This window comes from Sphaerodactylus townsendi, linkage group LG01 (assembly GCF_021028975.2).
Source record: "Sphaerodactylus townsendi isolate TG3544 linkage group LG01, MPM_Stown_v2.3, whole genome shotgun sequence".
NCBI classification, from domain to species: Eukaryota; Metazoa; Chordata; class Lepidosauria; order Squamata; family Sphaerodactylidae; genus Sphaerodactylus; species Sphaerodactylus townsendi.
The window spans coordinates 121,667,051-121,691,069 of record NC_059425.1 but is presented as its reverse complement, the minus strand read 5'-3'; the positions used below and the strand labels follow the sequence as shown (position 1 = coordinate 121,691,069).

Here is a 24,019-nt window from a genome sequence, read left to right as displayed (position 1 = left end):
AGCCCTGGGATAGCTGATAAGCAGGAGGCAGCGTAACTGAGAGGAGGGGCCATCCAGAAGGAAGAACGGGGAGGAGTGAATCACTCTCCGAGAGAGGCTGGTATGCTTGTGAAGGGGCAGGCCAATGTGGACATTTAAAGGTAGGTTCTTGGGAAAAGCCAAGCTCAGATGTGGCAAGTTGTGATCATGGGAAAGGAGGAGGAATAAGGAGCTGCATCCATGTGAAATGGATCTGTCAGCATCCACACATCACTGCATACTGAGCAGTTGTTAATCTACAGCAATCCTTTGCAATTGGATTGGCTTGTCTACACAGAAAAACCCAGCTGTAAATTAATGCTGCAGTGGTGCAATATCCACCACTGTGTAGGTACAGCTTTAAATGTAACTTTGCTTCTCCCGGGCTTTGCAAAGGACAAGGCGCTTTTGTCCACTCTTCTGCTGTACAGTCAAAGAATTACGTTTGAATTTGAAGCAAATGGATACTTCCCTGAGGGAACAGTTAGATAATTAGCAGCAGTCATGAAACTCCCCTGTCCAAACAGGGGTGGTATTTGCAGGTGAGAAGGGTGTGAGAGGGAACTGAAAATGATGTACAATGGAGAGGGTTCACCTAACTCATTGAAAGGAGCATGTTGCTACTATCAATACACCATGTCTATTTCCAGGTGCTGCTCATGACCCTTAAAGCCCTACACTGTCTGGGACCCACTAATCCGAAGGATTGTCTCTCCAGTTACGAGTTTGCTCACCATCTCAGATCTTCTCCTGACTGGGCCCGCCCTTCAAACTGTTGGATTGGCCACAATGATGGACCCATGGTTTCTCAGTGGTTATAAGGCATCCATGCTAGCCATTTTCAATTTAAAAAGTAAGGTGATTATTTTCAGATTAGTATTTGCCAGATAATTTTATTGACAGACTCTCCTTAAAAGAAAGTTGTACTTTTAAATTTTTTAAATGTTGATTTAATTACTTCCTATAGTTCAGGTCCTTGTAAGATGCCTCAATGCATCACAACTGGCAGGAAAGGAGACATGTACATGTTTATACAAGCAAACAGACATTTCAGTCTTCTCTCTCTTAACTTTTCCCTGACTCTGCCTCTGACAGGAGGCAGTTGTTATATTATACATACTCTGAAGGCATGACACCACCATCCTGAGGACCTACGCCAAGTTTAACACATGCAGACTTTCCCACTCAGGTAAGAATGCTGTGAAAAGCAGCATCCCCAGTCATAAAGAAGAGCATTATGCAGCTCTTTGCACACAAATCTTCGGGTTTCTAATTTGGCAACAACAAAGTATTCAAATAAAGTTACTATCCCACAGCTTTATCCTACAGGACCAGGTTACTGTAAGGCTCAAAATATTTCCCCAAGTTCCTCAGAGCAAAATGTATATATACGTAGAAGGTGTGTTGAATATATATTGGGGCTGAGCTTGCACGTTCTCTCTCTCTGAAAAGATCAGATCCTCTCAAGATGCCAGCCACAGATGCAGGCAAAACATCTGGGAGAAAATGCTGCTAGAACACGGCCATACAGCCCAAAAACCCCACAACACTCCAGTGACTCCAGCTGTGAAAGCCTTCGACAGTACAGAGTTTGTTATGTTTTCTACTGAGTTTTTAAATGCCTACAGCTTTATAAGTTTTTTTTCATAAGTAAGAGATATCGTGCAGCAAAACTGATCTGAAAACTAAGGAACAGTAATTTATTTACTGATTTTAATTTACAGGCAGCATATGGTACTGATAGAAACCAAGGATACAAAAAATGAGTGTGATTCTCAGCCAAAGGACAGCGCTTTAAAATGCCACAGGTTCAGATGGGAAGGAATCATATGCTTCAAATCCCCATTGAAATAATTGGGTTTTGCTGGGATTCTGCACAATATTTATAAGCAGCCACAAGGAGAATATTAAACCAAACTGTTTTGTCTTCACTTGACCAACAGCATACAGACAATGGGAACAAATGAAACAAATAGAGGGTTGAGCACCCCAAAGCCTTGGCAACAGCCACAGCCGACCATGGCCTCACCGTCTGCTGCTCAGTCTGTTGCTATGCTCTCCACTTTGAAGGGCTGGAGAGTGAGCAACCCACTGTGTTGGCATAACAGCGGCAGCTTCTTGGTGTTGTATGTGTTCCTGGTTGGATCTTGCTCACATCAGAAAGAACTGCAGTGCCCAACAATAAATGGCAGCTGCTTCCATAGAAGCCCACAAACAAAGCTGTGTATTTGCTTCTATAATACTAGTTATGGACTGGCCAATCCACCTAACCCACAAGCATCACTTGCTGACTGTCCTTTTGTTCTGCCAGTGAGGCACATGCACGGGATGGCTTTGCTCCATCCTTCTAAACAGAAATGATGCACTCTATTAGGAAATCTCACCAAAATTACAGTTTCGCCAAGTTACAATTTCTGTGCTATTATGATTTTTTTGGTCTCTCCTTTTCAGGTTTTGACCCAGCTAAGCCATCTGCAGTTTTTTTTTTTAAAAAAAAAACCTGCAAAAACCCTGCAGTGCACCCCACCCCTTCCCCCAATTCTGTAGCCAGAATGAACAGGCCAACTTAACCAATTTACACTGAGGCAATACTGCCCTCTGCTGGAAAATGAGAAAAGCAGGCATACAAAAGAAATATTAGCAGGGAAAACTTCTGAATTACATAGATACAGCACACCAGAAGACCATCACTTTCTTCTGAATTTCTCTATTTATTTATTTCTCTACTTACCTACTCTGATTTTATTGCATGGGAAACAAACTATTGTCCCATAATCCCATCAGTTGCCTTTGTTTGCAAGGAAGAGAACCATTTTTGCACTGTAATCTGTAATTAATTTTGTTCTGTAATTAAGCAGGGTACTGGAGTGCTGTGTGGTTTCCGGGCTGTACGGCCGTGTTCTAACAGCATTCTCTCCAGACGTTTTGCCTCTGAAGATGCCAGCCACAGATGCAGGCGAAACGTCAGGAGAGAATGCTGTTAGAACACGGCCGTACAGCCCGGAAACTACACATCACTCCAGTGATTCCAGCCATGAAAGCCTTCGACAAAGCAGAGCACTGTCAAAATCCAAATGACTGAAAATGTTATGGTACAGAATAAGTACCTTGGACAAACACAGTTCACTTTTACATCCTCTAACAGTCTCTGTAACAAAATGCCAAAATCTTCTGAAGTGCTGAAAAATCATTACTGTCACATAAGAGTTCCGCATGGCCAGAATTATTTGGAAAGGGGGTTAGAATAGACTTGCAAAATAGCTATATTCAGACATAAGGGTGAGCCAAAGGGAGGGTGAAATCCAGTGGCAGGACAGACAGAAGGTTCTAGAAGCCTCTGACTTCTCAGCAGGCCTCCCTTTGCCCCAGGACCTGCTCTTTGGCTATGCAACAGCCGGAGATCAAAAAGCAGTCTCCATCAACTGGGGTTTTAAGCCTTCTCCAGCCACTGGCTCTGCTTAAAAGTAAGCATGGAAAGAGCCCTACTGGTTCAGACCAGAGTTTCCTCTACTCTGCTTCACACAAGTGAATTGAAAGGGTGAGTTGGGAGATCTCAAATAATGAATGCTGGTGGAATAAAATGTTTGGGGAAATTTGTGTTAAAAATACCCTAGGAACTATGGAATATCTGAGTCAATAGATGTGTGCCTTATCTTCCATTTGCTGATAAAGAAGGATTAACATTTCCTCTGTTTATAGATTAGCCTTTTGGGAGTCCATTTTCAGTTGCAAGAACTGCCCTAAAAATGCAGTTACTCTATGATGTGAAAAACCCCAAATAAGATAGCAGAGGTTACTTTCTCCCCAGTCCACTTTTCCTTTGAAAAACAGAAAGCACAATCTTCTGTTAACTTAGATGAAATTAGTTACTTTTTAAAATGTACACTTCTGCTGCATGAACTCCTGAGATTTTAAACTGGATAACAGATCAGCAGAATCTGAAAAGTAGTAGGTTTAAAAACAAGAGTATTAAGTAAGATTTGGAACCACAGATTATCATATGAACAATAACTGTCTGTAAGAAACAATTCCATTAAGAAGTAATGGTACTGAATAAAACAGTTTATTCTAGGTGCAAAATTAGAGAAAAGGTTATGGATACACAATAAATAAAACAAAATAGATTGGTTAGAAGTGAATATAGATGTCAACAAAAGGAAATCAAATACAGATGTAATGGAACCTGTGGATCTGATAAGATTTTTAGGTTTGCTGATGCTATGTACTATAGCAGATTTATTTGCAAATAATTACCTAAAATTATGGAACCCAGTTCAAGAATTACATAGCTGGCCTGAGCCTCAACTATTTTAGTTTGGTAGAATAGCAAGCATGAAGGTATTAAGTTATACAGCCAAAATTGTTTTTGTTTAATCTCATTTTCACTCTCAATTACAGGGCTACAAAACTGGCACAGGATACAACCTATTTGCAAATCAGTCTCTTGGGACTTATATCTCATTAAATATGATTTTGGATCTCACATTAGCAGCTAAATTGTTATGGCACAGTAATTGGAAATTGGAGTCAAATAGAATATAAAAATGGATTGATAAAGTTTGTCAGACCTTGAAGTGATTGAAGCTAAGGGAGGCTGTCCCAATAAGGTATCAGACAACAAAATCCTTGTTAATCAATAACAGAAATGCTGTTTGCCTTACTGGCAGCAAAACTTCAATTTAGATTTAACTTTAACCCTTATACTTTGAGCTATGGAAAAGTGTGGTATATGATGTGTTATTTCTGTTGCTGTTTCTATTTCTTTGTACTGAGAACTGGCCCTATTTGGCTCCATTCCCCAGGGCCTGCGAGATGGAGATGTTCCACCAGGCCTATGGTTGAGACAGTGACGGTTCCATCTTGCTGGCTTCCTTACCACTATTTGTTTACTGTTTTCAGTTAATTGATAATTTATTTGTTATTTGTTAATTCTGGTTAAGCCTTTTCCTTGTGCTCCTTGTGTTCCTTTTCTATTTTCCCTCCCTCCCTGGCTGTTTCCCATTTGAGTTTAAATTTTATTAAGGGCGCCAGGGAGATTTAAATTTAGATGTTTAAAGATAATTTTAATTGTTACCAATTAATATATATTATTTTAACCATGATGCCCTGAGTTTGACTCTCATTGTAAGAGGGCAGACTATAAACATAATAAATGAAATGAAATAGTTTTGGTTGTTGTGAGTTTTCTGGGCTTAGTGGTCATGTGTTTCACCCACATCTGTGGTTGACATCTTCAGAGGCATGTCAGGGAAAAATCTGCTCCTCTCCGAGGCACAGTGTTAGTTTAATCATGTATATAATTTACAAAAATAAAACATTTTAAAAAGTGGTGTTTTTGCGACTTATGCAGATTCATCACCTAATGTCACATGCAGTGACAGCTGGTATCTGAATGGCTCACTACAGACTAAACAGTACAGATAAAGCTTTCACATTGTCTCACATTGCCTCACAAGTGTTGAATAATCAAAAGTTATACATGCACTTGAGAACCCTACAGCCCAACTTCATTACTTCAGAACATTCTGATCCAATTAGGTTCCTCGTTAAAAAGAGAAAGATTCCTTGGAGTTTATAGTTTTGCCTTCCACCTGGACATTTCCAGTGCTACAACGCATTCTTTAATTAACCGAGTTGCCTCTTTGGCTGTACCTTGATGCACTGAAAAGCCACCACTGCCGTGCCCATAATTGTGGACAACCGGTAGCTTCTCGCTGCCTCGAACCAATACCTCTTTTTGCAATCTGACAGCTGACCTGGCTGGCCTCAGACCTACCCTCACTTTTACATCCTGAGCTTTGTGAAGTGAAGGTTCAAGAGCACAACATCGGCTGAGGATGTCCTTGCTGGTACGGGGATCAGGGGACAGGCTCCAGTTGTCTTTTTGTCTTGTCCCACCTAAAGTCACATCGTGTATCCCTGGAAAGATGTATGTTAATCCATCCCCATCACGAATGAAGTGTCTGATCCAAGGGGCACGAACTTTGAGAACCTGTCCTCTGATGGGGTATATCTCCCGGTCACGCATGAGCTTCCGAGAGCCAAGGCCAGAGCAGTTCACTACGATGTCATAGTCACTGTGCAGTTCCCATAAATCTTCAATTTTTCTAGCATGCACACGGCCTCCATTTTCCTTCAGCCTGCAAAGAAAACACCAAAGGTTAACCATGGCAATGACCTGTTAACGTGAATTGCCTTTTTAAATTAGAGTCTGGAGTGGTTTTAAATAGTTTTAAAAAGTTGGTGCACTCACAAATACATCATCAAGTCATCTACAACAGAGGCTACCTGAATCTACAGCAGAGGCTACATGCGCATGAAACCGCCTTTTACAAATCAGGCCCTTGGTCCGCCAAGGTTAGTATTGTCTACTCAGGCTGGCAGCAGCTCTCCGGGGACTCAGGCCAGGTCTCAGGCAAACCATCTACCATCTGATCCTTACTGGAGATGCCAGGGTTTGAATGTGGGACCTTCTGCACGCCAAGTGGCTGGTATGCCACTGAGCCAGAGCCCCATGGAGTTGGATCAGTTTGTCCGCTTGCAGTTTGATCACCAGATAAAACATCCAATCACACGGCTAAGCACCGCATTTCTATAGTTCAGTTAGTGAAATGAAAATTAAAAAGCATTAATTTTTTAAAAAGAACAAAACCCCATCTTACAATTGAAAAAAGCCAGGTTTGGGGAAATTAAAAGTGAGGTACTAAGTTCTACAAATAATATCCAGAAGTCATGGATTTTACAGCCAAGATCTACCCTGATCTCCAGCATTCTATAATACTGGACAGTTTAATTTACTATTTTTAGAATGATGTCCAGAAAACACATATTATGGCAAGCATTCTTTTTTACTAATTAAAGGATGCACACACCCTCCTAAGATTTTTTGGGTTTCAGATTCATTTTGAACCATAAACCTTCCCTTCAGTTTCCTGTTTTTCCACAGGGAATTCACTGCTAAGAGGTAAGTTCTGTAATGCACAAGAAAATTATTGAGATCACTGAGAGTGGATTAATATATAAACAATGGACAGCCCAATCATGAGGGGGGGAGCACGAATCAGTTCTTGGGACTGGCACTGGACTGCGCCAGTGTGTTTGCCCACCCTGCCAGTGTATGTGGTACTTATGCCAGCAGGGAGGGCCAAAAAGGGAGGTGATCTGGAAGTGGGCTTCGGTCCAAGAGCTGCATTGGCCTCAACCTGGCCACTAGCGCAACTGTGGAAAGGCTAGGGGTGTTCCTGGGGGTGGAACCAACCTTAGTCAGCTTCTACCAGGCTTTCAGCCCAGGAACACGCCCAGCATAGCAGTCGAATTTATGCTACCTGAAAGGATGGCATAAGTCCATTACAGGCTATGGAGGTTTCTCCAGCAGCAGGGGACTTTTTTTTTTGCTGCTTCCCTACATCACCTGGATTTCCTCAGATGTGGCACAGAGCTGTCTCCAGCTGCTGCAACCCTCTGGATTGTGCTGTAAGATTTACTTATGTACATGATGATTTTAAATGAACAAACACCAGCACAGGTTTCCAGGTAGGCAAAGTAGAAACCTGGCTGAGGTACAAAAATTTAAACTGGTTATGACTTCACAGAGTAGTCAGACTTTTCTACAATGCTTCAGGCACAGACTTCTATTGGCTAGCCACAAGATTGGGTCCTCTCTTACACACAGGATTCCATCCACCCCAACATGCCCTTTCTCCAGAGTCAGACTAAATTGTCCAAGGTCAGCTCATGACCAGACACAGACCTAACAATTGTACACTTTCTTCTCTCTCCCAGAGATAGAGCTATATTGCTGTGCCATATTACCATTCACTGTCTGCTCTTTTTCCTGAGCTAGACTTTCCTGCGCTACAAAAAGGGAACATTCCCCCACCGAAACTCCACTGGTTGGCTCTGCTCATGTGAACAGAGTGAGGGCAAGTGTCTGGATTTGGGTGCCACAGAGACACACAGTGCCAAGGAAAGTACCTCTGCCCAGGCATCTATGCCATTTTGTGCAGAGCTGGTGGCAATGATGCCGGCGCAGGGGTCACACCACTTCCAATGCAGCTTCACCCCCACCTTAGATAGCACAGTTAGACATTTGAACTTGGAGCCAAGTATGAAACAGACACCAACATGGAAGATGAAAAGAGTAAGTAAAAATAACTGATATTCAGCATGTGAGTTTGGGCATCATTATAATACTAGATTTGGAGATCGATCTTTGTTTCTTTTCTCAGAAGACAGGAAAGAAAGAAAATTTTCTTGGGAAAGGAAATTACAACAATATTATTTGAAATACTTTTGTTCCTGCATTGTCTATTGAACTTTGCAAAATATTGTTTTCAATTTGGTATTAAATTTATAACAGGATGGAAAAGATACTAGGACACAGTACTAAATTCAGAGCGGAAATGTTTCTGTTAAACATTTTATGTCCAATGCTAGACAAGAACAAGAAACTAGTGTCATATATGGTCACAGCAGCAAGAACTCTGTTAGCAAAGAAAGGGAAGCTGGTAGAATATACGTTTTTAGATAAATTGACAATGTCCATGGAATATCATAATTTGGAGAAATTTAGAGAAGACTGACAACCATTAGTAAAATTTTTGAATGGAACAAAAATATATATAGGTTTCTGTCAACAGGTATTCAATGTTAATGAGAAAACGATATTTTTTGTTTGTCTGATGTAAGGTGTAATGGAATTTGAATTTAATAAGGGATTTTTAAATTTCCTCCCTCTTGTTTGAATGTTGGTGAAAACAATTGAAATAATTAATGATATAAACATGATACAATTATAGGTGATATGTATAATAATATTTGTAGCAGGAAGTCTTTTTAGATGTAATATATGATGGATGTTACGGTGTTGGAAACAAGTAGTGTATAGAAACATTTTTAATGGATATAGTTGTTTAGTTTTCTTTGATGCTACTATAATGATTTTATTATATTGTAATACTGTTAATGGATGAATAAAAGTTTACATTTTAAAAAACAATTTCCACACCTCTTAAGATTCCCATCCATATGGAACTTAATTAAGTCCTTCATCACCTGGTTCAAGAAATTCTAATAAGTTTAACAAGCACTGCTTGGTCTGTTTATTACAATCACTGAAGGAATTGTGCAATTTATTTTGTTAACTACGGACTATGAAACTGTTTGTTTTTTGGTGTAGTCCTATCTTCATAGCTTAGTACTACTGCTGTAAGAATGGTGTCATTATAAAAGCAATCATACAACTTAAGCTGTTGTTTATAAATTGCATAATAGGTTTTTTTAATATATGATGGGGCAGCGCAAGGGAAATTATTGTATGAACTGTGGAATCCTTATTTTCAGGGCATGCAAGTTCTATTGAGGAAGTCACTTTTTGATAACTTAGGGTAGCCAAGGTCCTTGGTTTCCACAGCTTGGACTCCATCCTTCAAACCCGTCTGTCAGCATAACTTCCACTCCTTTCATTAGGGTTAGTTTCAGTGTCATCACTCTGAGGACCAGGCAGCTCCACTGGGAAATTACAAGAGTGTAAAACAGAAATGAGGAGCATCAGAGGCCTCTGCAGAGCCTTTCTGACAGGCCCTAAATGGATTCCTCAATTTAGCTGAGCTTCAGCACCATTTTCAGTATTGTTTAAGAAATGAAACATGACAAGGGCTGTGTTCCCTTCAGGCAACTCTTACGTCAGAAAGCACTGGAGGAATAAAGAGTGCTTAGTCTAGGATTACTCTAAAGGGGAAAATGTTAGCCCAGCACTTTAGCAGCTAAATTTCATTAATCATCTTTCATTAAACTTTGCACTACATTACTCAGATTGCAACATTTCAATGTATGCAAAGGGAAATTTGTCTCCCTGACTCATAATGCTGCCCTGACCTGGATGTCCCAAGCTAGCCCTAGCTGGTCAGATCTCGGAAGCGAAGCGAAGCCGTTTCAGCCCTGATTAGTACTTGGATAGGAGACCACCAAAGAAATTCAGGAGTGCTACACAGAAAGTGGCAAACCACCTCTGTCTCTTGAAAAGGCTGCAACTTGACAGCACTTTCTGCCATCAACTCAAAATGCCAGAAAATGGCATCATCCACTAAAGTGAGCAGATTATCAGACTGCGGCTTTTCCGATAAACCAGGAACTACAATTCCCATCAGCCTCTGTCAGCATGGCCAATTGGCCATGCTGGTAGGGGCTGATGGGAATTGTAGTTCCTGAACATCTGGAGAGCCGCAGGTTCCCTACCCCTGTTCAAGACTAATGATAGTATTAAGCATACATAACATGTGATTCTCTACTACAAGGTGCAGTAAGGGCTACTAGCTTAGATTGTTTTGAAAAAAGATCAGACAAATATGTGGAAGATATTTTTTATCAAGGCTACTAACCACAACAGCTAAAGAGAACTTCCATTTATTGAGGTAGTATACCTCTCAGGTGCTGAGGGCAAACAACAGGAGACTGCCATCACCTTCATAACCAAAAACATCTGACTGGTTGCTTCTGGAAATCATGTTGGGCTTGACAGATTTTGGTCTAATCCAACAAGTCAGTTAACAGATAGTTATGTTTTTATGAATTATTAGGGGTTGGATCTTAGTATCTGTTTTGCTAGCAGCAGAACCTTTCAAGGACATGCCTCTTCCACCACAAGAGGACCAGTCAAAGGCTGCCTGCAATTGGAGGAAGGCTCTGCCACCATCTAAACCGATTCAGACGATGCAGAAATGCAGACAAAATCTGAATGCAGCCCAATAAAAACTAGAAAGGGCTATCTTCTTTGAGAAGTTTAATGAAAGACCAGTGTGAATAAAGCATTTCCAGACTAGACCAAATCAGATTTGATCAGATTGTACCTAGCCAGATATTCTACAAATGCTCAGTTAAATAATCACACCAGCAATTATAACATTCCATTTTCTCATCAGAATTTTCATCCGCAAGATCAGATTCAAACATATCTGAGATTGAGGATTCAGACCAAATATACCTTGAAAACTGAAGACCACCATCCAATATAGGAGATGCATACAGGATGGTTGGGTCTTACAAACCAACAGTGCTTGTGGAGGCAGATCTTTCCTGTCTTCTCCTTCCTGCAGTAGCCCACTGTGACCTCTGAAAAGCCAATGCTGGAGGCTGTGGGTGCTTTACAAACAAAATGCTACATAGCATGGGGAAGGAGGTGGGCAGCAGTAAAGAGGGTGAACTGGGCGAAAGCATTACAGTTACACAAGTGGAAAGTCTGTTCTGCTGAGCTTCCTCAAACAGAAAAAATGGAGACAGATATCTCACCTGATTCTCTCTCCTCATTGCAGCCCATCATGCTGCATGGTATTTTATCCATAAGGCTTTCCCAACTGCATACTTTTTAGGCATTTAAGGGACCTACTGAGAGAAGGCTGAGGAGATCCACTTCTGCAGGTGCACTTGGAAAATCTAACTCACCATCAGTGGGCATGCTAGGCTAAACTATGGCCATGTTTCAGCCTACAACAGTCTCAAATAACTAACTTCAAACTTGTTTATTGTCATTAATTCTATTCAAAGAACTTTGAGAACTATTGTTCTGTAAGGGAACTGAAAAGCTCTAGATGAAAAGTTTCAAGCTAATGGAGAAGCTGTGACAAATAAACCAATTCAAACAGACGTGTTTAGGAATTAAAATGCATTATTTATTTACAAAACTTAAACCCCACCTTTCTGCCATCATCAGGGCCACCAAGAAAGCCAATAGATTTAAAAATCGTTAAAACCAAACAAAAACATCAATAAAAACATTAAAAACAAGCTAAAATATAGCTATTAAAACATTTAAAACATGAGTGAGGAAGGAAGGATCATTGCGGGAACACTGAGTGAAACAAAAAAGTCTTCACCTACTGATGGAAGATGACAGCAGAAGGATACAGGTGAGTCTCTCTGAGGAGAGAGTTTCAGAGTCTCGATGCCACGACTGAGAAGGCCCTAATCTCAGAAGGCAAGGGCATCCAACGCTGGGTCTTTGAAGATGACCACAGCAGTCAGGTTAGTTTGTAATGAAGTAGGTGGTCTTTCAAGCATCGTAATCCCAAATCATACAGGACTTTGAAGGTCAACATCAGCACCTTGAATTGTGCCCAGAAACAAACTGGGTAGAGTTGATGGGCCAAGATTGAGGTGATATGATCTCTACAATCCATTCCAGTCAACACCTGGCTGCAGCATTCTGCACTAACTGAAGTTTCTGAAGGCAGCCCACAGAGAGTGAATAGCAGTAACCTAATATAGATATTACCAGGGCATGTACCACAATGATCAGATATTTCCTGTCTATGCAAGGCCACAGATGACTAACCAATCAAAAATTGTAAAAGGCACAATGAACTTATTCCTTCAAAGGGAGCATAACCTCATCCAGAGCAGGAGACATCTTAAGCCCTGTGTCAGACTTTCCACTCACCAGTAGCACTTCCATCTTGTTGGTTTAAGCTTCAGTTAATTAGTCCACATCCACTCCAAAACTGCCTCCAGAAATGGTTTCTATAGCCTCTCTAGAATTGGCTAGAAATGTGAGATGGAACTAACCATCTGTGTATTGGAGAGAACCCAGCCCAAATCTCCAGATGACCTTATCCAGCAGTTTCATGTACCTGTATATGTTGAAAAGATGGAGCCGGGCAGGACTACATAGGCCAAAAGTCAAGGTGCTGAGCATCAATACCCCATCACCATCTTCTGAAATTCACCCTCCAAGTACAGTGATACCTCGGTTTTCGTCGATAATTCATCTGAAAGGAATCGATGAAAACCAAAATCGGCGAAAATCGAGGCACCATTTCCCATAGGAATCAATGGAAATCCAATTAATCTGTTCGAGGCACTCCAAAAAGTGCCTCGAATGGATTAATTGGCTTCCTCAAACCCCAGCCGGGAGGCAGAGGAAGCTCCTTATTTGGGCAGTGATACTGATGTCACTGCCCAAATAAGGAGCTCCCGCTGCCTCCCGGCTGGGGTTTGAGGAATCCCAGCTGGGAGGGCAGAGGGAGCAAAAGGAAGGACGGGGAAACCTTCCTTTCGCTTGGGTGACTTCCCCTGAAAACAGGAGGGAGCGAGCGAGCGAGCGATGAAAACCAAGGCAATCCACGAAAACCGAGACAAATTTTGCCCAGAAAAAGTAGACGAAAACTGAAACGGACGAAAACCAAAGTCAATGATAACCGAGCTACCACTGTAGGACCAAACCACTGTAAAATGGTGCTGCTCAGTCCCAGCCTGGAAAGGCAGTCCAGACGGATAGCATGATCGTTATGGTACTGAAAGCCACTGAGAGTCATGGTGTGAAGACAAGGGGGAAAGTGTGATCATGTCGCCCCAGCAGGCTGACTTAAGTTTTGGAGGTTGATGTAGCCCTTCCAACATGGAGTGATCGTAGTTGGAAACTAAGATTGATTTTTATGCATAGAAAGGAAATCTGTTTAAAAAGCAGGAATAAGGGACTTTCCTGTTGGATTATCAAAATATAGTAAGGTATTCATCAAAGCATACATACCTTTTCTCTAACCAGTGCAGGAAGGGTGGGCAGTCACATTTGAGTGTAGTAAAGGCTTGACCAAATTTATGCTGTGGAAATTTCTTCATCTCTTTTTCAGTCATTGAGCGAAACCCCAGAACAACATCAGACCAGTATGGTGTCTTCTCCTCAGGAACAGTTTTAAAGATCTGCCAGCTCACAGACACAGAAAAGAACAATTATATACAAAACACAGTAAGCATTTCACTGTGTTAAATTTTCTTCCCAGATTTGAAAATATAATCTAGGAACTAATTTAGTAGTATATCCAAACCATGTCATAGGTTACACAGCAGTCAAAGCACAAAAATAGGGCTGTTTCCTGTTGTTTGCCCTAGTGATGATAAACACGGAGTTTTATAATGTATTGAATACATAGTGAGTTTCCTGGTATTGAAGGGAACAGGGCAGCTGGTAACTCCATATATACAGTGGAGCCTTTTGGAGCTTTGTACATACATTGGTATTAAACAGCTTCTGCTTTATATCAACTTATGCACCAATTTATTCTATTTCGTTGTATATTCAGAGTCAATTTATAGCCAGAAGAAGGGCTAGTTGGGCAATGCAAATACAAAAGTGTCCACAGGACAGAGTTCAGTGAATGCAAATACACACAAATACACTCTTGGCCTTTCACTTTGATTTTAGCTAGCGCTCAAAAGCATACTCTAGGCCAGTGGTGGCAAACCTATGGCACTCCAGATGTTTGTGGACTACAACTCCCATCAGCCCCTGCCAGCATGGCCAATTGGCAGGGGCTGATGGGAATTGTAGTCCATGAACATCTGGAGTGCCAGAGGTTCACCACCACTGCTCTAGGCCTTTACCTGAGGACTCAAGGGGAAAAACAACAGCCCTGGAGCCACCCTGAATAGACTTGTCCCAATAACAAGCAGGTTGCTGATCATAAGCCTGTATTATAAGGGGAGAAAAGATGTGCTTATTTGAGAAATGCAGGTCATACTATAAGGCTGCATTTCGATGGCAAACCTAATTAATTATGTGTACAGAGTGTACAAAATTGGCTTGTTCCCAGCTTAAACAGGCAGCTCAAACTTTCTTCCTGTCCCCCTTCCTACTTGCATGGAGTACAATGAAAGAATCTCAAGCTGGAACTAACTCTAGCAACCATGATGGATGAATGTAGATGCCTAGGTTCCCTGGAGTTAGTTTTTCCCCATACTAGCCAGAAGTCGACAAGAGAGTTTAATCTAGGTTTGCATTCACAGTTAATGGGAGGGACTAACCCAAATACACCAGTTTATACATCATATATATCTGGAGTAAGCTTCTAATTGGGAGGGGGGTCTGGGAGGACCTGGGTTGGTGTGTGAGCCCAATATCAACTTAACCACAGTTGTCTTCTGAATGCCCTGACCTGGATGGTCCAGGCCAGGGATCTGCAACCTGTGGCTCTCCAGATGTTTGTGGACTACAATTACAATCAGCTCCTGCCAGCATAGCCAATTGGCCATGCTGGCAGGGGCTGATGGGAATTGTAGTCCATGAACATCTGGAGAGCTCCAGGTTGCAGACCCCTGGTCCAGGCTAACCTGATTTCTTCAGATCTCAGAAACTAAGCAGTATTTGGATAAGAGACCCCCAAGGAATACCAGGGTCATGATGCAGAGGCAAGCAATGGCAAACCCTACAGGGTTGCCATAAATAAATAAAATGCAACACAGATGAATCAGTGGGATGTTACCCTTGTCTTACTAGCCCCTACTTGGCTTTGCTTGTGTTTCTTTTCCCTTCATCTTCTTAATATAGTCATAAGGTACTATTCCAAAGTATGTCTGTATTACATTTATAGAGTGCCTGTCATCAAGGGAGTCCTAGTCAGCATTCACAGGGTTCCTGGTAGTTTCCCTCCTACACACAGATGAGATGCAGGTCCCACTCAGGTTCAGCAAGGTTGCTACATCGTCTGCCTGCCTATTACTCTGGTTCCAGTAGGAATATTGGAATGAAACCTTCAATGAGCTCCTTCCTTACCCAGATACCAAATGAATCCCAGCCTCTGAAGCCTGAGAGGAATTACAGATTCCTGAAAGGTAGTCAAAGGTCTCCCTAAACCACTGCTTCTGTTGATGAACTGGCACGCCTGCACACAAAGAATCAAATTTGAAATAAAAAAGTTATCCAGTACTGGAACCTGTAGGAAAACAAAGACATTCAAAACAACACACATTAATATTCCACATGAGAAAAGTTGTATCATTGTAAAATTGGTTGCATTGAAATCAATGATTTTGTATTTCAGTATTCAGATACAAGCCAGTGAAGGTGATATTTGTAGGTGCATGTAGCTCAATATGATGGCCTCTTCCCCCTATAAATGTACTGCCTATCTTCAAAAGTGGCTTTAATTGATTCTGATAAAAGGTTTAATTACACAGTCAAGAGTACAAGCAGAATCCGGAATAAGAGCAAGATCTTGGATTGTAGCAGTTGAGGCACAGAAAGAGGCACTATGAGCACAGTTTGCAAAGATCATCCCCATCCTGATAGTCTTACAGACGGCAGACAAATAGTTCACAGACTGGCTGGAAGTATAACATCTACCAGATTTAACTGAATCCAAGGCTTTTACAAATGCAAGACAATCACCTTAATGTTTGGAAAGAGAACAGTGTATTTAAAGCATGTCACATTTTTTTTCACAGAAGTACTACCAAGTTCTCTTGTGGGAGAACTGCTCCAGAAATGTCTCCCCAACCCTACACCCATGACATGTTGTCTCTGGTATTACCTAACAACCAACCAATTGATCAAGGATGAAAGTTTAGCACTGACTTAAGACAGCAAACAAAGGGAAGTTGATATTGCGGCTCCTCATCTGGGATGCAGTCCAGTGACAACCTTCTAAATTGCTCCCATGGAAAGGAAGGGGGGGGGGTGTGATGGGTAAAGAACTCAGGTGTTGGGAAGGGTTTTTTTCTTCCAGAGACACAGAAGAGATGCTGCCAGTTGGTGTGGACAACACTGAGCTAGACGGCCCCTTTGGTCCAACTCAGTGCAAGGCAGCTTCATACCTGCACGTGAAAGAGAGTGAGAGTGTCACAACCCAGGGCTTCTTCCCTGGGGGACAAGAGGCAGAGCACAGCCCTAAGGAATGCAGTAGCCCAGAGGTAGGGCTGGAAAAACGGGCCAGGCGGGGCAGCAATAGCTAGTGGCAGACCTGTATAAAATGGCTCCTGCAGCATGTACTGAAATTGTGCCCCCTTCCAAAAAATGCACCCCTCAGGGAGGGGCAGATGGAATACCAGCTACTCTCCAGCCTCCTGCAGTAGGAGTCCCACTGCTCCTGCTACTTTTGTACTAAGAACAAAAGGCACAGCTCCAGAGCAAGCACAGGGGGCATCCGATTCCAGAACTGGTCTGTGCAAGACCCTGGCAGAAGAGTTCCTGAGTGGGTGCAAAGTGTATTTCCCAGCTCCAGCAGCTGATGTGATTGAAGTTGTCTCTGCCCAGCTCCTGCCCTCTGGCCGAGGGCTGCACTTTGCTGCTGTTACAATGCTGGGGCGCCTGGTTCACTACTGCCCCAGCCCGGTTACTTATGGACTAATCCCCCCCCCCACACACACACACACACTTGTGGTTCATCTGCAGCAGCGGGACCAGGTTGGTAGGGCACATGGATGGCACAGTGGCATTCTCTTGGGCAGCATGTTGCAGGGTAGCACATGGCCAGGAGCTGGGGTGCCCAGTTCCTACACACCCGAGCTCAGCTACTTATGGAATTCCCTCCCTTGGATGGCAGCACTCCCCTGGGCAATGCATGATCAAAGGGGCTTACAATGATCAAAGGGGCTTACAATCTCCTTGCCCTTCCCCCCTCACAACAAACACCCTGTGAGGTAGGTGGGGCTGAGAGAGCTCAGAGAAGCTGTGACTAGTCCAAGGTCACCCAGCTGGTGTGTGTGGGAGTGCACAGGCTAATCTAAATTCCCCAGATAAGCCTCCACAGCTCAGGCGGCAGAGCTGGGAATCAAACCCGGTTCCTCCAGATTAGATACGCGAGCTCTTAACCTCCTATGCCACTGCTGCTCCTTCTTGGGGATAAGAGGTAAAAACCACCTTGAGAGAAAAGGTTTATTCAAGAGATTGAGCAGAGAAATAGGAACTAGGAATGGCCAGAGAAAGGAGGATGAATGGCCCCAGCTGAGGGAGCTGAGTGAAGGCTGAGAGGGGGCTGTAGGCAGGCAGTCTTGGGGCCCTTACAAGCAGGAAAGGGCCACACCTTCTGCAAAGTAAGCAACATTCCTGGTTCCAGGAGTAGCCAGGAAGAACTTTTCACACCTGACCCCGGCTGATGGCTATCCCCAGCTTAACGCTGGAGGGTGGGTGCAGCAGCCAAAGCAGGACTGGCAGGACCTGGGGGGAAGGACCCAGGTGGGGAAAATGGCCCTGGCAGTGCGGTGTAAACCTCTGGAGTTGAGGAAGCTTGAGATGGCTAAGCCACTTGGTGGCCACTAACTTCTGCAGTTGGCAACGTAAAGGAATCCAGGAGTTAAAATACCAGTTTCACTGTTCTGGTGCATTGCCTCCTATGTGACAATGTGGGAAAAGGTGGCCCCACCACAGGGGGGCGCAGCCTCTGGCCCTGAGGACTTCACAGAGGGCTTAGGTTGAGGGCACACAAAATTTCATCTTCATAAGTACTAGGCAAAATGCTCGTACACACATAAACATTATTCGTTCATTTTTGTTACATGTTTGTTTTGTTACATGTTAGAGCCCTGTTGCAAAATACAACTTCCCGACATTTTTGGGAGAGGGTGGAATTGAACAAGCAATATGGGCAATTGGTTTGTGTTTTCTGAAAATCACCCCGCTCTCTCTCTTACACACACACAAGCAGAATGCAATACATCAAGAATTAGCAGTTCCAATGACTTAAGCGTACATATATCTTCTTAAGAGGAGGTGGTGATTTTGACTGATTCTCTGCTTCCGCTGCTGGGCCCTCTGAAATTCTGTCCAATAGGGTGGTCAGTGGACCCCCAGGAATTGCTTGGTTGGGATCTACAGTGGAAGGAGGAATTTACTTAAATTGCCACCCTCTCCAAGAAAACAAGTACCCTTTATCTTCAGAATATGTTTGTATGAAGGCCAGTGTCTCTTGCCATGTACAGAACAGATTCTCTTCACTGCAGAGTAATGAGATCATATATGGGAATGAGATCATATATGGGAATGAGATCATATATGGGAATGGGACACAGGCAGTGGTGGGATTCAGAAGGTTCTCACCACTTCGGCAGAACCAATGTTAAAATAGTGCTTGTAAACAACCAGTTGTTAAATTATTTGAAACCCACCACCGGAACTGGTTGTTGAATTATTTGAATCCCACTACTGGACACAGGCCTTCCAAATAAAAAAACTTCAGTCAGTTTATACTCTGTGTGACAAATACAATGGCACAAATCTGTGTACCTGCATCAATTATGTTTGCCATGAGGGATGTGGTACCACAACACAGAAGTTGGATAGCGCAACTTCTAGAACAGGGGTAGGGAGCCTGCGGCTCTCCAGATGTTCAGGAACTACAATTCCCATCAGCCTCTGTCAGCATGGCCAATTGGCCATGCTGGTAGGGGCTGATGGGAATTGTAGTTCCTGAACATCTGGAGAGCCGCAGGTTCCCTACCCCTGTTCTAGAAGTTGGATAGCACAATCTTTCGTTATAGAAAATAAACACCAACCACTACCCAACCTTGCTGCTCAACACATGCTGAATTAATGTCATGAAATCTGCCCTGAAGATCACACTTATTTCTTTTGGGAAACCATTTGAAGGGAAGTTGCACAGAAATATTGAAAACTCACAACCTTTGCAGTCTGCACTTTAAAATAAAACTTTCACTTACCTGGGAAAACATGTGGAATCAGCATACCAGCTGCTACATCACTGGTTGTGTTCGGTGTGTATCTGTCAGCAATTACAGTCACAGAGCAGTTTGGCATAGAGTCTGAAATGCACACGGCCGTGGAGAGGCCAATCAGCCCAGCACCAACAACTGCAATTTTGGCCTTGGTCATGTTCTGCTATGAGAATAGGAAAGGGAACAAAAGAAACTTTTAAAGGTCATATTAAAAATACTAAACAAGAATTACTTTTTAAATATTATCTGCTGGTTCTTGTTATCCATTTGAAAAATAAACAGCCTTGAGCAGTTTAAGATTTTTAGAATTCTTAACTCATACAAGTAAGTAGTTAGAACATTCCCAAAGCACTGGTAATGTTAGGAGAAGTTCAATGCTGTGGTAATAGTCCATCTACAATAAGGTTAATTGGTTATAAGATAGCCCTGAAAGAAACAGGTTGAACGCAGCCAGTGTGAAAAACTTTGAAGCCACTCTACCTACACGTGTTCAGAAAGTGGCCAGAAGAAGACCTAATTCTGAACTGAAGAAAACTGTCCAAACTTATGACATGTGTACCACTCACAGAGGGATAGGTATATCAACCCTTGCTTCACTTCAAAATCACAAAAAGATAAAATACTATAGCAGCTTTGTGGAGACATTATTTTAGAAATCATTTGTCACGTCTGAATCCTGCCTTTTGCCAGGGGTGGCACTGGTGGGATATCACATCTTATCACTACAGCAGCACTGCAAGGTAGATTGGGCTGAGAGGATGACATCATCTAAGAGCAGCGGGGACACCTGGGGTGGGGTGGGGGGTTGTTACAGGATGATTGAGGGCTAGCAAATTGGACTCAAACAAGACAGGTTGTCAGCAGGCTGATCTGGAAACAAAGAGGCCTTTCTCAGTGGGGCTGCACAGTCCTGAGGAAGCAGGTTTGCAGCATGAGACTGCTACTTTCTCTGCACTGCAATGGGAAAGGCAGTGGCTTTGTAAGTAGGTGGCTGGAGAGCATCCTTTCTCATGGCAACCTGCTAGGCATCCGTACTTCAGTTCTAAAGTTTCCATTTGGACTACTGGAAAGAGCTTTATGGGGGACTGCCTTTGAAGACAGTTGGGAAACTCCAGTAATAGAGAATCCTATATTCCTGAGTGACTCAAGCCATTAGGTTCCACCACCACCACCCACACACCCCAACACACACACACAGAGTGTGGAATTTACTTCCATGTTGATGGCATCCTGACTCCCCGTCTTTAATCTTTCTCCAAGGAGCTACATTTTAAAATCTTTCTTTGTCAAGTTGCACTGTAGCCTTATAGCCATTCTATAAGGCAGGGGTGTCCAACTCTGGCACTTCAGATGTTCATGGACTACAATTCCCATCAGTCCTACTGGGAATTGTAGTCCATGAACATCTGGAGCGGCAGAGTTGGACACCCCTGCCTTATAGAATGGCTCAGGGAAGAAAGAAAAGGAAAAGGGGTGTTCTGGGCCACTGGAGGGCTTTTGGCTAGCCACAATGGGAAAAAGGGGGGGAGCAAAGGTGTGTGTTGGGGGGGTGGCAACAGAACAGCAGTCAGTCTGCAAACAGGTACACAGACATGGCTCTCATCCATTTCTTTCCCATTAGCTGCTTCTGCTGTTGCTGTAGTAGGAGAACATTTTCACACCTCTTTGCAGATGCAGTCTTAGGTTGCTGGAGGGCTTTTTGGCATAAATCGTAACTTACTTTATAATTGTGTGTTTTATTTTCTGTGCCATTTTGAGAGTTAGTTGGTTAGACAATACGGCCTATAATTATTTGAAATGCATACATATGTGCATATATAAAATACTGTGGGTTAGGATATGAGTACACTTCTGGGTCCAGATCCAGCATCTAAAGTCCTTTTGTCATTGCCTCCAAAAGGATAGAAATGAAATGCACATTTGCTGGAGTTTAATTATCAACCATTCTTGTTTTGTGAGCAAGAGAAACCACCAACATGGCCCAATACATGCCTACTTCAAATACATCTTTTTCTCAGTGTCTTTCAAGATTTATTTTCAAACAAGACAAGTTTCGCTTGCTTACAAAAGTTTGTATTTTGACCTTTGTAACAGGCACATAGCTCTTGAATGATAATTCCCCAGTATTGGTTATTTCTGGTGAGTGTATCAAATGAAATAACTAAATTATATGCTCTTTTCCCCTCCTCAGAAAGGAATCTTCTTCATTTATGCATCACATAATTTATTACAACAGTACCCTTTCGCTCCTTATCTTAGATTTAATCCCTGTTTACTATAAACTTGTTGGTACAAGGTTACTATACCCCTGAACACCATTTTATTTTTGGAAGGTCTCCCTGTTCTTTAGAGTTACACAATCTGTTGTGTAAGGGAAAGGAGAAGAGGAAAACATATTTATAGTCCCCTCCCTCCAACCCCTCCCTCCCACTCCCTCCCCTCCCTCCGCTAGGGTGGGCCATGTCCAGATGCTGGGCCCCCTCCCTCCCCTCCATGCCACCCCCCCTCCCTTCCCTCCCTCCCCCTTCCCTTGCATGCCACCCCTCCCCTCCCTCCGCTAGGGTGGGTGGGCCATGTCCAGATTCCAGCCCTCTCCCTCCCCTTTCCTTGCATGCCACCCCTCCCCCTTCCTCCCCTCCCTCCACTAGGGTGGGTGGGTTATGTTCAGATGCCGGGCCCCTTTCCCCTCCCGGCATGTCTCGTAATTACCACAAGAGGGTGCCAAGCAAACTGTATGGATGAATGAGAAGAGATGGCAAAAACTGGTGAGTCTCTTTGTACGTATTCATCATCTTTCCCTTTGCTGTTAACTACTGTTGGTTAATGGAGTCTGATTTGTACTTTAATTTATAGGAGATGCCTATATACAATCAACATAATCAAAATTATTTTAAATAATAGAATAAATTATGTCAACCTCTGGCTAATTAGCAATTACCCTTTTACATTATTTTATCTATCTTTTCTGTTTGAATATTTCCCCACTACACACATTGCTGTTGAGCAATTTAGCCTCCCTCATCTTGCAGCAGCAGCCTAATTGGGGGAAGGGGCCCCAGTAGCTGCAGAATGAACCATCTCTGATGGGCAGTTGAGCTGCCCCCACCTCCTAGCAAGCAGCCTAATTGGGGGCTAACAGAGCCTAATGTGGTCTAACAAGATGTGCGCACTTCAGAATGAACTATCTCTTCCATGTAATCAAATCTCTAAGCTTCAGGAATAAAAAACATGCAGGTGCTAATAATTAAGCAGATTTTTCCCGCCATGTGTTCACCTTCATAATTACTCTGTTCATTCAAATCTTGTGCATTATAGTAATCTGAGTTCAGGAGGGGTAAAAGGACAGCACCGACCAACAGGTGAACCTCAAAAGGAGCTGCTTCATTTACTTGTGGAAGCACTCCAGTTACTGTCATGCCAAGCACCTTTCAGACTCAATAAGCTCTTCATCAGGGGCAGCTAGAAAGCAATTCCAAAAGTATGATTCACATTGTGTGTCATTATCATTCAAAACATTAACATTACACACAGTTTCTGTATATTGCTGAATTTCGCTTTCCTACATTAAAGTTTTAAAAATATTTACACAGAACTACATGACACCATTATTAAACTTTTGGGGGGGATAAAAGACTACTTCATGGCTACAGTACTAAGAACACTTTTCTCTGCAGCATGCCACAATGAATGAAATAGAACCTACTTCTGCGTAGACCTGCACAAGCTTCTTTCCTAAACAAAACCATTTTTTCATCCCATTTTGATGTTTATATTATTGTTTGCTGTTCGCAGGAACTATTATTGTGTGGGTTCCGCCTTGAAAATGGGGTTTCGCATAGGGTGGGAAAAGCATCTCTTCAGATAACACCCGAAACATCTTTGCATGTCGTTTAAAATGCATGACCATTTTTGCACTATAACGATGGCTAAATTCGATTATTTCTCACATTTGCCCCTGACCCAAGATAGCTGTAGCTCGTTTCATCCTCAGGTAGCTGAGAAGTCAGACGTCTGCCCAAATAAAGATGTATTCAGCGCTGTGAAATCTTTTGCACCTCGGGCTCAGTCATGAGTCATCAACTGATTCTGACAACCACTAAAAAACCCCGGAGAGACCAGAAATACCTTTCTATGCCTAAGAATCCGGGTAGTTTTCTGCCAAGGGGCGCTTTCCCACGACTAAAAGCAAATAAGGAACAGGAATGGAGGAAAATATGGCTTCGTAAGCGGGGTAAGCGTCACATGCCACCTCTCCTGGTCTCCGATTGGACAGTGCTGGGGAACTGGAGCGATGTGTTAGTTGATGTGGTTTGTGTTAGGACCTCGCAGCGGACTTTGCCCGGGTGAGGAGCTGAGGATCCCGCTTGTTGCTCTGGGTTCGTCTGGAACGACGCAGGCACTGGTTGCATCATGTGGGGCGATGCCGCAACAAGCAACATGAAAATCGCAACGTTCAATACTCAACCGAAGGCTTGCGTCCCCTTTTATCAACTGTTGTGTGTACTTTCTCTTGCGCCCAGGCTGCTTGGCCGGGAAGAGGAGCCGATGGCAGCCTCTCTTCCCG

The 24,019-nt window shown here is 42.9% G+C and overlaps 1 protein-coding gene across 3 annotated transcripts; it reads right to left on the bottom strand.

The window, feature by feature from the left end:
• Positions 1-4,059: 4,059 nt before the first annotated feature.
• Positions 4,060-23,686, bottom strand: DDO (D-aspartate oxidase). 3 transcript variants are annotated; one of them, XM_048492801.1, is made up of 5 exons: positions 23,581-23,686; positions 19,441-19,618; positions 15,560-15,668; positions 13,541-13,717; positions 4,060-6,158 (listed from the first exon to the last, which is right to left on the bottom strand). In XM_048492801.1, the coding sequence occupies exons 2-5, from the start codon at positions 19,610-19,612 to the stop codon at positions 5,591-5,593; spliced, it is 1,026 nt and encodes a 341-aa protein (XP_048348758.1). In that variant the 5' UTR covers positions 19,613-19,618; positions 23,581-23,686; the 3' UTR covers positions 4,060-5,590. The 3 variants fall into 3 exon arrangements, with proteins under 3 accessions (XP_048348758.1, XP_048348766.1, XP_048348774.1); XM_048492809.1 differs by having other exon boundaries at positions 19,441-19,615; positions 23,581-23,664; XM_048492817.1 differs by lacking the exon at positions 23,581-23,686 and adding an exon at positions 23,403-23,492 and having other exon boundaries at positions 19,441-19,615.
• Positions 23,687-24,019: the final 333 nt, after the last annotated feature.